A 14,466-nucleotide genomic window follows, 5' to 3' on the forward strand; every position below is an offset into this window, starting at 1 on the left:
ACATAAATATAAAGCTTTTTCTTGAAACATTTCAATACAGTTTGATTGATTTGAGGCAACTCTTTGAATTGCCATTTAAGCTCGTAACGTTACGATCGATTTCTCAAAAACGAAAAAGCTAAGAACCTCAATGATAGCTTACAAATATCTTTGGTATCGCGGTACATACTCGTAAGTGTAGATATAAAGGTAAATCAACTAGGTATACATAGGATTGTACTGTGAATTTAGTCACGTAGCGCCTTGCGTCGCTCCCAAGCTACTTGCATGGACCAAATGCTTAGGGGTCGCATATAACCAATCGAGCGATAGCGTTTTTCACCATACAACGCTTCGGGGGTTTCAAAGTTCATGCCAATACGCTCCGATATGGTCTTGTACATGCCGCCAGCGGTCTGAAAGGCTTCCTCGAACATACCCTCCTGTAGCATGGTTGCAGCTAAAGCATACACAACACCTGGCCAGACTTCCTCGGCTTGAATGTTGCTATTGTCTACGTGACCCGGCTTTGAAGGCTCGCTAGCATTCGCAATGAAACCATTCGCAGCACCTATATTGCCCTCATGAAAGCCCATCACATTGTTGTCGTAAATGCGCTTCAAAGCAGTTCGTACATTCTCCTTGGGATAGATCTCATAATCAAAGCCACAAGACTTTAAATACCAGTGGCCGCACAACTGATCAGCCATAATTGTATCTCTATGATTGTGGGACAAATCAAATCGATAGTAACTGCCATTCCAAAGTTTCTCCTCCAACGCATGCTTGCCCTTCTCCAAAATATCCTGGTAGCGCAGACAATCGTTGGGCTGATCCAAAAGTGTGGCCATAACCGACATTGTTTGCAAGGCAGCTAGCCAAAGACCAGAGCAATACGCGCTTGGGCCATCCATAACCCAAGAGTCGTAGGTTTGATCAGGCATTTTAGTGTTTTCAATAAGTCCATCATTATCCTTGTCATACTCAATAGTGCGTTCCATAATGGCTTTACAGGCGCCGTACATGGCCTTTAAGTAGCCCATTGCATCCATAAGATATACCTTGCCATTGGTCTCATTGATGTACATGGAAGCAGATTTGCGATTTTCTGAAATTGAACATCTAATTATATTTTACGTTATTACAGTTTAACATTCGTTAACAACTTACGTTGCTTTTCATCTGCCGAGTTCTTGCGCTTGTTATCCTGGGAATAGAGCTCGTAGAGACTTTCCTTGTCGATAAATTCTATGGAGCTGAACTTGCTGGCATTGTCCGCCTGCGCCTGGGCCAATTCATTTAGAACATAGTAGTCCCTGTAGACCTGAAGCACGAACTTGGTATTGAGATCCTTCCAGTCGTTGACATCATGTATATTATAGCAGTTGATAAGCGTAAAGGGTTCTGCAATCCCAATCAGAATGCCATTAAATGGGTGTTTTGTGAATAACTTCTTTGGATTAAATTACCTTCATCAGGATCACCTAGATCGTGTGGAACACAGTTCCTAACTTTGCGCGGCATCACTTTGCCATCGTAGAGCATTTTTCGAGTGTCGTTGAGCTCCGCGGCAATGGCATCTTTGAAATCATACTGCAAACTCACTTGCAAATTGGGCCAGAGATGAGCCAATGCAGGCGAGGCATAGAAATGCACATCGTACGTATTATACATGCGATACTCATGGCCCTCTAGATAACCAAAGCGACCATACGCCAAGCGCGGATCATCGTAAGCCAGCTGAGTGCCCAGTGAAGAGTCACATTTGAGCCACAAGGTGCCACCATCAGAGATGAAATACAATTGATTGAATATGGCACACTTATACCAATCGGGAAGGCCACTGAAAGTGCAATCAACATTATTAACAATCAGTTGAAAGAGGTAAAAAGGAAGAACATACTCATCGTTAAGTATGGGTCGCTGCCAGGCATCGATGAGTCGCTCCCAGCTGGGATAATGCTTCAATGCGTACTCACATATCCTCGGACCAGACTCGCCACTGTCATCAAAGTATTTCGTGTAGTAGCGAGTGTGCGTCTGCAGCTTGCGTGGAAATTGTATCTTGGGCATATCCCATGCTAGTACAAATTCCAATTCATGCGAAGCTTTCGGCTTCAGCGCCAGCTGAGCACAGACAGCCACACCAATGTCCTTGGCTATACAAAGATAAATGAAAATCAGGACCATGCAACGAAATGCTTGAATTCTACTCACTCTTGAGTACCTCCGTGGTGGGTTGCTCATTGAGTTGGCCATGTTCCTTCAGCTGTGCCCACAACTGCTCACCGTTGCCAGCCGGATCGAATTGCGGACAACGCGTTATGCTAATCTCGGGCAAGACGCGACAGGCCAGATTGTAGCTACATGGCATCTCGTTGATTTTCTGCCTGATGGCCACACCTTTGGCATTGCCTTCGCTGATTAGTTCCGATTCGGCATTGCCCTCAGCATCCTGTTTCTTGTTGCCAGTGCCATTCTTAAATGTAAACGTTATCGATACCTTCCGCTCCTGATCGCTCACATTCTCGGCCGACCATACAAACACGGCACAGGGCAGGCTCGACTCCTTGTAGTCGTGTGGAATCACTGGCGAGATCTGGCGGCACACCAAACGCACTCCATAGAGCGATAGATCGTATTCGGTCCAGGCGCGGGGATAGAGACCCGTATAGCTGCATCGGGAGTCCTCAATGTTTGAGTGCCAGGCACTCAATGGCTGTCGGGGGCGGCTGCTGCAATTGGGCAGTTGACATTTAGTTTTGCGAGCTTCGGCCTCATCGGCGTCGGCATCGTTGTTGTTGGTCTTTGCCTTGTTTGACTTGGTGCTACAGATTCACATAATATTTGTTGTTGTTGTATGGAATGGAATGGTTGATCAGCGCACAAAAGCAAAGCAAACCAAAGTGTATCGAGAATTGAATCAAATTGCATATTCCAAAAAGCAATAAAACACAAATTGCAATAGAACCGAATCCGTTTACCAGTTCAAAACGTGAGTATATATATATATTTGTTTAATCATGGTTGTTGTTATCGGTGTTTGTTGTTGTTGTTGTTGACGTGGTGTATTTTATAATATTGTAGGTGCAGCAAAAATGAGAGAAAAATATCACATTTGGAAATTATAAAAGTATGTTTTCATTGTCAATGGGGCAGACCGTTAATTATTGAGTTATCAGATCCATTAATAGGTAGATGGAAGAGTGAAGAGAGAATTAGGTACTAGTTATATATACAAATATATAATGAATTGATTCCAAATATATTACAGAGAATTAGAGAGTTAGTCAGTGTTGTCAGCATTTCTTAAACTGGAATTTTAAGCTTAACTAAGTTGACATTAATAATTAACATCTGTGTTACTAATAGGTATTCAACTCAACAGGCTGTTTTAAAAATTAAGGAAAATCCACAAAAGTAATTCCAAACTATAGTAAGTAGTATTTTTATAGAACAAACATTAGAAAGCTGTGCTTAATTCCTAAATTGCTGAACGTAAAAACTAAGCCAATGTAGTTTTCATTTACTAGAATGCGTGTTTAGGTTCAACAATGAACAAATGCCATTAGAGGTAATTATTGTAATTATATCTATAATTAGCTCAGGCTTACTAAAAACAAACAAAGTGAAAAATTGTGCAGAAAATTATTCTCGACTTCAAGTCACTTGTTCTGCACTAGTTAAAAAAGTCTTTAGAACAGCTTTTACCGATTAAAATTATAAGTTAGGTTGTGCGAAACGTAAAACAAAGAATTGTTATTAGCTTTTTCCTTCAATTATTGAAGGGTTGAAGACAGCATCAAAAATAGTAATCATAAGTGAAGCACAGAAAGTAAAGCTGATGAAGGATGAAAATTTAATGGAAATCTGAAAGTCTACTTTACAGCTATTGAAAGTTAGTGCGTAGTATGTACATAAAGATATATTTTTCTTGTGTTTGTCAAACTCACCTGCACTTGGAAAGCAAACTCTGAAAGATGGTACAACCTTTGTGATCCTTGATGGTGACTATAAACTGATTGGCATGCACCACATTGTACTCATAGATGCCGGGACGCATCTGAAAGCGACAAAATTCGCCAGCATAGCCACGTCCAATGCTGCCGCCACCAATGCCCCCAATGGGCACTCCATAGATCTGCTTACCATGTTCCATATAATAATAATCCATGTACACGCGACGACCTTCGCGAGAGACCTTCCAATAGTAGGCCGCATATCTGGGAAACGGGAGAAACAGAATGAAGAGAATGTATCAGATTTGTTTTGCTAATGTGCGGCACTTCATAATGACGATGACGATGATGTCACAATTCTGCAAATGTTAGCCTAGCCCCCAAATTGGGGTGGTCATTGGGGGGTTACTTTGCTCGACTCTATCTCTCTTTCTCTATCGCTCTCTCTCTTTCTGTTCAACTTGGGCTTGTTTTGTGGCTCTCTACACGCATATTGAATTTAGGGCTGGTCACAGCTTAACACTGTGCGCCACTGTCTCATTTTGAAGGCCAATGTCTCAGTCGAGTCCCATGCCAAAGTCAAGTGCATGTGCGGCATGAAGCCAATGACGCTGGTTACCAAGCGGAATCCAGCGAAATGTTAAGTGCTGTCATCAACAATGACCCAGACACAGAACACTGAAATTTCCCTTAAATGTGGCACATGATTTAATTGGTAGTAAAATCAATGAATTGGCTTGCAGAAACATTCAAAACATAAAGAAAACTACCTAAACTCTTTTAAATGTGTTGCAAGTATTTATATAAACAAAGAAACTTATGTTGGTATAATAATAAATTGCTTCTATTAGTTTTGAACACCTTTCGTTAGCCCTTTGAAAACAGTATTTAAATTCTAAGTTAATATTTATACAATTTTCCATAATAAGAATTGCAAATTGTATAACTTTATATCAGAATGAAGTCTAAGACCTTTCCTTACCATAAATATATTTATTTTGATTGTATATTGATTTGTTTTCTTAAGGTTTTGATCAATGTACATCGAATTATTTTCTTCCACAATAAATGCTGTATGTAGTACAACCCTTTACATGCTATTTACCGTAAAGGATATATACAATTAACTCTGTCAATCAGTAATTTGACACAGATATTTTAGGCGGAGTGTGAACATCACCAGCGAAAAAATGCTTTTGAAAATTATTGTGGAAAATTGGACTGTCAATCCATATTGCTCCATTGGGTCAATCACTCAGCACGAAATGTACTACATAAGTATATGCTTCTGATTGAATCTTTTAGGGCTCTCCATAAAAACCAGATTGGGCGAGACACCTATCCAGCTGAGTAATGGGGAACTGTCTTGAATGCTAATAGGATGAGTGACTCGGAATCGTGAATGCAAATAAGTAAATAACTATGAAATTGCGAACTGAATGTTAAACTGCTTGTCCAACACATAATAACAATATACTTATAGTACGGTTAATAGTGCTGCAGTAAGCAAATTGAATGCATTCAATTCAAGCACTATATTTATTGAAAATCTGCCTATAAAAATGCTTGTAATAAACATATTGTGCACATTTTCAATTTAAGCACAATAATTACGAGCCTTAATGGCAAAGAGAACACATTAGGTTCCTCCATTTGGAGAATAAATCGAATCAAGTGAATAGGGATTTCCATTTCATGTGGCACGAACGTCGAGATAAGCTCGCGCAGCACAGTTGGGCCACAATTTCATTTATCCAATTATATTCAATTATATGTTGTGATAAAAATGATGAAATTGAAGATGGCAGATTAAATATTTTTATAACCAACTCCCACACAACCAAGGGCTGCAATTTAAATAATTAAGCCACAAATTCAGCTGAGCTTTGCGACGATTCTAGGGGGTACTTTAGGGTGTATCCGACCTCATCACCTCCGCACCGTCTCACACAAGGGTCAACCGCAAATGATGACACAGATTCCGTGTCGAGCGACGTCAGTTTGTTGTTGACTTTTTAATTAGCTCTTAGAGTCAGCTATTTATGGGCTTTGCTCAAGGCAGTAGAACCTAACGAGGACTTCGAGTGGATGTCTAGGCAGTGGGAATAGTAAAGTAAAAAGTAGCATAGTAGGAATAAAGCTGGTAACACGAATATCATTTCAAAGGATAATAATGTTTTCGCTTTCCTAATTTATCACAGTCGTTGAATTTAATGAAGTTAAAGAAGCTCTAATTGCACTACAATCAAATAGCGATAGCGCACTTCAATTATAAAATGATTAATCATTTATTTATAGAAAATACTGTGTACTCGCAGTTGCTAGTTAATTAACACGCCAATATACTGCAAAAACCGCGAAGTCGATTCTTTATTAAGAATTTGAATGGCATATATAGTATATGTTATATGTTACTAACGAATAAAAAATGCTAATATTTAAAATGTTTTAAATACAAACGTATATAACTTTTATAGATCCAAAGAAACTTAACTCACTTTTTATACTTTTTGTAAAAGAAAATCAAAAACTGTTATTTCAGTGAAGAACCATAACTTTGTGCCCGTGTGAAAAATATGAAAACAGAAAAACAAACTAAATCTACTGGGGTTTCTTGTTGGTTTCCTATCCATTTTACAAAAAAAAAGATCAACTATCAAAAAGGAATACCATATGCCGTTATACAGTTATTCTTTTCTCGCACTGATATTTTAATGAACACATTTGTAAATTGTATAGAAGCATATAAAAATTGTATAGCACAAAACCCTATTGAAATTTCGAGCAAACTTCTTTCATAAATAAAGCTTAGTCTTAAATTATGCATCTTCCATAAACAACTGACTTCAAAGTACAGCTGGTTACAGCTTTGTCTTTATTTGATATGATTTGAATAATGCATTGGTGTTACTTGGTTCAGTATAATCCATATCAAACACGCAACTACCTAGGACAATTGCAATTTATTTGGCTGGCCCCTAAAAGGCTTTAACCATTGGATCCGAAAACATTCAACAGGGCCGAAGACTCCAAAATTTGTGCCTAGTAAGAAATGGAACGAAAGGAGATTGGTTGTTGCTGTGCTGCATAATCACGTATCAAATTGTCTAGAACTGTGGCGAGTACAAATAGTTGTATTTACTCTGTACTGTGTGTTAGCATGACGTAGTGTGCTTTAGGTCCAGTTCAGAGTCGCCAGCCCCAACAAATTCACTGGCCAAACGAATGCGTAACTTGTGTGTCGTAATCGTAGTTGTTTCTGTCATCGCCTTGATGGGTGTGGCAATGCCTGTGGATAGTTCCTCCTCGCAGAGAACCGATGCCAGCAGCTGGGCCACAAACTCGGCGCGCTTAGCCAGAAATGTGACGCGTTCTTCGGGTGGGCACAGAGTTATGGATGTGTCCGACAGAAAGGGAAAGCAAAGGAAACGTTCGCGTTCTTGATCCACTTTTTTAACCTCAACTATTGGCTGCTGTACCTGTTGTTGTTCCTCCTCCTCGATGGTGCGCAATAACATAGGACCCGAGGCCATCATCAGTTCAGCGGTGTTGTGAGCCAGTTCACTGAACTCGACCAGGCGTTGATTTGCAGTTGGCGCTCCGGGTCCGCCTCTTAGACGCTGCACATGCACCTGACGCAGACCGCTGCCGCTGGTGGCAAATCCATCCATCTGCATGCGCTGATTGCGATGGCGCTGGCTGCGTGGACGCGTCAAATCGACTGGCGAAAAGATGCTACGTCTCATGGTTTCGCCCGCTGTGTGGGCACCAAAGAGATTGATACTGCGTCCGCTGGGCGTCTGATTGGGTGACTGCATTGGCACATTGCGATTCGGTCGACTGGTGGGCAAAGGCTCATTGAATCGCATCATTTCCGAGAGCGTTGGATGCGCGGATCTCAACTGGTGTTGTTGCTGGTGCAGTTCATGCTGCTGCTGCTGCATTTGTTGCAGCTGCTGTTGGTCCTGCTCTTGATGCTGTTGCTGCAACTGCTGCAGCGTCAACGGCGACCGATCCAAGTTCAAGCGACTGCGCGTTCGCTCCAGCAACGATTGCCGACGCACCGGATCCGGGATTAGAAAATTATTGTCCACATTGTGGTTGGCATTCGATGACGACAAGGCGACGCCACCGTCGGCGACCCAAGGTGCCACTTCAACAGCGCCAGGTTTTACGACTCTAAAGGCATAGGTTCCGTTCACGTGATCCCGCTGATAGCTGCCATTCGGATTCAATGGCTCCAGATACAATTCCAGTGAGCCCTCGTTTCGATTCATTAGCTCGTTGCGCGATGTGGCCGCCGATGCAAACACCGCCAGCTGCTCATCCTCCAGAAAGAGACGCACCGCCTGCTGTTGCTCGAAGAGCGTAACCATGGTGGACACCAGCAGTGTGCTGGCATTCATATGCTCGGCAGAGACATGCTCCAGAAATGTGGACTCATTGTAGCCCCATTGCTTGCAGTATGGACAGCGATAGCTCTGCGGCGGATCGTTTAGATATTCGCCACCAAAATAGAGTTCCACATCGGCTGCCGTCAACACACACTTTACCGGATGATCGAATAGATGCTGAGTGGTGGTAAAATCATGGTCATAGCACTCGGCGCACATATTAAAGTCCTGGCAGCTGAGGCAGCGATAGCAACGTCCTGTGAAGTCCATTTTGCCGCAACCCTTGCACACGATATTCTCATGACGATTCATATTGTAATCTGAAGATCAAATGTTGCTATGAAACGATCTGGAAGACAACTAGATATCACCCAAGAGATATGATGGTCCTATAAACTGGTGCACACAACATACGAAATAAAATATACGTAGTACGTAAAATTAGCTTAGGGCTTTTAACTGACTCGATTGATTCGAAAGTGATTTATTGCTTTATACGTAAAAATAGATTTACATATATTCCTGGTGATAATAAAGTCTGTGGAAAGTATGTTTCTCAAAAATTGTATAGAAAAGAAACTGCAAAGCCATGTAATCTACATCGAAACATTCAACAAGTAACTGTTTAATGACTTTTTTAAACTCCTACCCAACCTTTCAATTTAATCTCCGAGCAATAAAGTTGTAAATTAATTTCAGTCTATTCAACTGGTTAACTACAACAATATTGCCAACTTCATTTGTAAGTTGCCACAAGCAATTTGTGTCACTGTGTCCTAGTCCCTTGCCCCTCTCCATTGGACAGTGCCACCCACATGACCTCATCCAGCCCTGTTTGCTGGCAAACTTTGTTGCCACAGTTCGTTGCAACATTGCAATGTTCTCTGCGTTAGCAACAGACACTGAGACTGTCATGTCCGCTGTGCTTGTAATTCAATTAAAAAACTATTTTCATTTTGGATTAGCATCTCGAGATGAATGCAGACAGAGATCAGACCCAGGTATGGAATTGAAAAGTACCCGTTGAAAGAAAAACATAGCGGAATTAATGATAAATTTGTATACCAAAGGCTATATTTGGTATATTTATATTGTAGTACTACAGTCAAATTATACCATAGAGGGCAAAATATACCAGATACCAGATTGTCGGCCAAAGCAACCAACACCAAATAAGTGGACGTATACAAACGTATTCCTTATATCTGAAACTTCTACAATTATTATCCGATCGTAATCAATTATATCTCTATCTCGTATATATATCATCTCGGCTGTTTACGCTGATCAAGAATACATTTTATAGGGTCGGAGATGCCTCCTTCTGTTCATTTGACGGAGGCACAAAAAATATAAAACCATCTTACCCTATGGGAAGCGGGTATAAAAACTTTAAATATAGCAATACCAAAAACAATTTAGAAGTTCTTACGTTTAATTTATTCTTTAAAAAACAAAGTTGAGGAATTATAAAATAGAGATTGTAAACCACTTAAACTATAGATACATTTATTGTGCTGTAAATTTAAGATAATATTTACGTAATTCATGTATGTATTTATTACAAGACAACTTTAAAGAAAAGAATAAATTCTCTAACATTATTAAGACTAATCAATGTTAAAATTGATATATAAAGCTATTAAAATGATTCACATCAACTTGATTTTCTTTGGACAACCGCAAAAACTACTTTGACTTCAACGACCTGCATAATCCAAGATGTAAAGAAAAGTCATGCCTTGGACATGAGTTAAGTAATCCAACAAAGTGTCTGTCTCAACAGTTCCTATAATGGCAGCACGTAAATCACATTACATTAAGTGATATAAAGCATTCAAGCGGTTGCAATTTCGAATTCTCGATGTTGAATTCCATAAATATCAAATCGCACTGAACGAAGCTACAGAATATTTTTAGAAAAAAAAAAAAAAAAATAACACACATTTTCCAGCATTTGGAGTCAGAGCTAAAACTATCCCTAAAGCAAAAGCCAAAAATAAACAAAATGTGACAAGTTGAGGAATGAAAACTAAAAGAAAACCGGAATGAAAACGGCAGTCAACCCAAAAGAAAAACTCCCTAAAGTAACGAAATTGTTCATTTTTATGCAGATGGAAAGATGTTTGGATGTTAGACGGTGACAAATGAAATGCCAGCAATGGAAAAACAATAAGGAAAAGTGCTTTTGGGATTGCAGGCAACGCCTGGATAAACATACCAAATGTATGATTTGAGTGAAGCAAATAAAAACAACTGAAGGCACAAATCTATAGTTGGGAGAATATTCAATACTCTTACACAAAGTTCTTTGAGCTTTTAAAGTAATAAAAAAATGTTCAAATTCAAAAAAAATTAATTCACTGGATATGCAAAAATAATTTTAAAACTAAAAACACTTTTTTGTACATCCATTTAATAGCAAAAATAAATAAAACATCTCACAGATACATTTTCTCGTGATGCGGTTTTTTTTTCAGATTCTACATGTGCATATATTCATTTAAAATGCTCGCTTGGGCGCTTGCCAAAGGCATTAAATGACAGACAGAGTGAACTGACAGGACTTTGTTATCCCGGCCGTGGCGCCAGGAGCAAAATGAGAATACGCGGTTACGACAATGCGCTGATTGTGTGCGAATGTGGAATGGCAATAAGGAAAGGGAAATTGTTGCAACTCTGACGAATCTGTTACACTGAACCCCCTTTGAATCTTTGAATAGCTGCCGTCTTTCAAGTGGGTCAATCTCGCAGTCTTTATCACATTTAACATGTATTGAGAACTATACTTGTAGAATTCTCAGTAGATTAAGAACATGAAAAGAAACGATTTGATTCTCTTTTGCTCCATAATTTTCTTGTTCTCTTTACTTAAGTTGTAAAAATGTCGTTATCATAATTGTTAAAAAACAACATAATTCACAGCTGGCTTTTTAAATTCTACTGATTAAATTGGTGGGAAATTCAATGCTATTTTATAACTCTATTAATATTTTTTAATCATACCAATATCAACATTTTATGACCTTACATTTTCCTAGTCATACTGCCAAATTTGAATCACGATTACCTTGTAGATATTCTAATTCTATGTGTAATACAAATTGTGTATAAACTAAACACTCTGCAAACAAATGACATCAGAAGTATAAAAAATCATATCATGCTGAAACACAGAAACCTTTTTTAACTACTCGTTTTAGAAAAACAGTAGATATGATAAGCTGACACAAAAAATATAATAAAAGAATGCATAACCTTTTTGTATACATATATTCAGATAAGGCGTCAAACGATACAAGATTGTGATATCATCCATAACTAAATCATTAACGTTTGGTAACTTTTTTCTTCTAGGAAAAGCCAAAGATTAATATAGCAAAAAAGTAGCTGAATCTGATAAAAACTATATTTATGCTTGAGGTATGAACTCATTTGGATAAATGCAATACCACAAAGTTAGCACCCCCTTTTTTATTATGTTACCGAGTGATAATAAAATGTATACAAAACCATTTTTTCTTCCTGCATATGAGTATTTTTTTATTTTTATTTTGCGCTCGTTCATAGTTCACAAAAAGCGTGACGAAACTAAACAATTTCTCGCGTAAATATTTGAAGGGTAGCTGATAAAGTAAAGCGAACAGTGGTGTCATTTCTAGATATGCATAAACATATTCTAGGTAAATATTTACTAAATACGAGATACGTATCTTTGTATGTATGTTTAACAATTTAACCCAAACAGTTCCGTAATGTTAAAGAGTATTATTATATATGACCATGTAAAATTAATCGAAATCAATAAATTACCATAAATATAACTATTTGAACACTTTTTAGATATTCTATTCACTCCACCTTAGGGAGAAGCAAAACATTAGCTTAATATATCTCCTACAAAATCTATGAAACTATTTTTTGTAATTTGCTTGACAACCTTAGATTTTGCAATTGTTCACGTTACAAGATAGCTTTTTAAATGACCCACTTTGGATGCCTTTCACAGAGTGTGAAAATGTTGAAATTTTTATGAGAGTTCATTGCACTTGAGTAGGTTCGGCATTTCAGATAGGTCAGTTCAGTTTGGCGCTGATTGCCTGTTTGGCAGCCTATAAATGGAGCAACTTGAGGTACACAAAAGAAAAAATAACAAAAAAAATCCTACAGTTGACTGTTTGTATAAGCGAGGGCAAACAAGGTATAGTACATGCTGCTTTTGTGGCTCCAAATGTGGCCAGGACACGCAAACAGAGCCACCAGCTTGGCGCCAATGCGGGCAGACGAAAGGGGGCGGCAATTTTGGGATGTGGCGCCAACAGAACCCCAAGCGTAGCGTGAAGCCAACTGTAAAAGCAGAGCAGTAATAAGGCTCTTATCAAAGGATTCGCTTTGAATTGAAGTCAAGCAATGCCTCGCATAAGTCATAGAGACTCTCGTGGTCAGTGAGACATGTGAGATGGGCTAGACAAGGGTCTGTTTACATAGATTAGAGTTGTGCCTAGCGATGAAAGTGAGCATTAGTTTTTAACGAATTTTTATTTTAGAGGCAGTGGGGTATATCCAAAATTCAACTAACGTTATTTTAATAGTCGTGTTAAGTATGTTAAACAAAGCAATTCCGTTTTTAACATTAAAAAAATTGTCGCTTCGATTAGCAGATAAAAACTGCTGAAAGAACTATCAAGCTTTTGCTACAACATTATAGAGATTGAAATAGTCGCATTGCCTTTATCTCAAAGATCATTTTATTTGAACGATAATTAAGAAATGGTTTAACTTGCATTCGGTAAAATTGGAATCATGTCAAAATACAATTTGAACTTTTCAAAGTAATAGTAGTGAATATTTTAAGTTTAGTGTTTACCTATTTTTATTAAATAAAATAAAGCTTTCTAAAAATAAATTTGACAATTTTTTTTGATTGCAAACACAAAAAATTTGAAATTTTTTTTTAGAAATGTGAGAATTACTATAACGATAATAGTTTGGAATTTTTGAAAGTTTTCTGCATTATTTTTCTTTGCGTGCTTCGCACTCGTGTCACGCAAACACGACATTTTCTCATCGCTACTTCCTAGCTTTTTCCGTTGGCAAATTAATGTCATTTAGTTGGCGCCAAGCGAACAAAAATATTCAATTTATGAACGAGCGCATGTATGAGTGTGTGTGTATGGGTATTTGATTGTGTGTTGGCAGGACCTGGCGCTATATTTGGCACGCACGGGCACGGGGACAACAACACGGACAATGTATGTATTTGTATGTTCTCAAGTTATATTAGGCCTGCTATTGATTTCGCATTATGTGCTTCAATTAATTATTTATATAGCCCACCGACCGTCCATCCACTCAGCATCTACAGCTGCTGGTTGCGTTAACACCGACGCCGACTGCGGCGTTGACGACTCACCTGCACACTAATGGGACCATGGGCAGCGATTGTTTTATCGATGGCCGCAAATTTTGATTACGTTTCTCAGGCCAAACGTGATCAAATTTTAGTTTTAATCCATAACGCGGCACAGCCGTTATTTCATTTGATTCACCGGTTTCCTGCCGTTTCCTCCTCCTCCGCCTGTTGCAGTTGCTCGGCGTACACAGCGCTGGCGGAGTCTGCGGTTGCAGCTGCAGTTCCGTTGGCCGTCAATGGTGTTGTTGTTGTTATTTCCACAGCCGACGCCATTGTGCGTGTTAGATTTCAATTGTTCGATTTGTCTTTATATTTGTGTGGATGTGCGAGTGTTGGGTGATTAATACAATTGCGTGCAATTCATATTTTGGTTGTGTTTAAGAACTACACACGCGCGCGACTAAAATTGACGGCAACGACGAAAGCGACAACCGTCCACAACGAGAAACCAACTGTGAATAAGAGAACGCGAGAGAGAAAGAGAGCGAATAAGCACAAACATTGTCTTTAGGGTGACCCTAAACGATATTTAAGAATATGCTGTTTAATAACGGCAAATATACCAAAATATACCGCTTCTATACAGGTTTGATTACACTTTGCCGGTCATAAGAAAATGCTTTATGTTTCGCTTTGTTTTTTTTTACTAAAATAGTCTGATAATAATCTTAACGATAAGAAAAATATATTTAAGTTATTATATTTTTTTAAAAACATGTAC

General features: G+C 38.8%; 2 protein-coding genes and 1 long non-coding RNA gene across 3 annotated transcripts; 1 reads left to right on the forward strand and 2 right to left on the reverse strand.

Moving 5' to 3' along the window:
• Window positions 1-65: 65 nt before the first annotated feature.
• On the reverse strand, window positions 66-14,214 carry LOC117563470 (non-lysosomal glucosylceramidase). Its single transcript, XM_034241825.2, is given in 8 exon segments — window positions 66-1,087; window positions 1,150-1,383; window positions 1,449-1,822; window positions 1,883-2,138; window positions 2,197-2,807; window positions 3,933-4,202; window positions 13,746-13,897; window positions 13,899-14,214. Coding segments are annotated over 8 exon segments (2,877 nt in total). The 5' UTR covers window positions 14,019-14,214; the 3' UTR covers window positions 66-227.
• On the reverse strand, window positions 6,883-8,846 carry LOC117563471 (uncharacterized). Its single transcript, XM_034241827.2, has one exon. It carries the CDS (start codon window positions 8,642-8,644, stop codon window positions 7,094-7,096), a length of 1,551 nt encoding a protein of 516 aa, XP_034097718.2. The 5' UTR covers window positions 8,645-8,846; the 3' UTR covers window positions 6,883-7,093.
• On the forward strand, window positions 13,438-14,108 carry LOC127565026 (uncharacterized). Its single transcript, XR_007954420.1, has 2 exons — window positions 13,438-13,584; window positions 13,665-14,108. It is a non-coding gene; the product is annotated as an uncharacterized LOC127565026 (long non-coding RNA).
• Window positions 14,215-14,466: the final 252 nt, after the last annotated feature.

This window comes from Drosophila albomicans, chromosome 2L, assembly GCF_009650485.2.
Source record: "Drosophila albomicans strain 15112-1751.03 chromosome 2L, ASM965048v2, whole genome shotgun sequence".
NCBI lineage: Eukaryota > Metazoa > Arthropoda > Insecta > Diptera > Drosophilidae > Drosophila > Drosophila albomicans.

What these genes read in the sequence shown, in the direction of transcription:
- LOC117563471 (XM_034241827.2), bottom strand. Translation starts at nt 8,644, where the DNA reads ATGAATCGTCATGAGAATATCGTGTGCAAGGGTTGCGGCAAAATGGAC.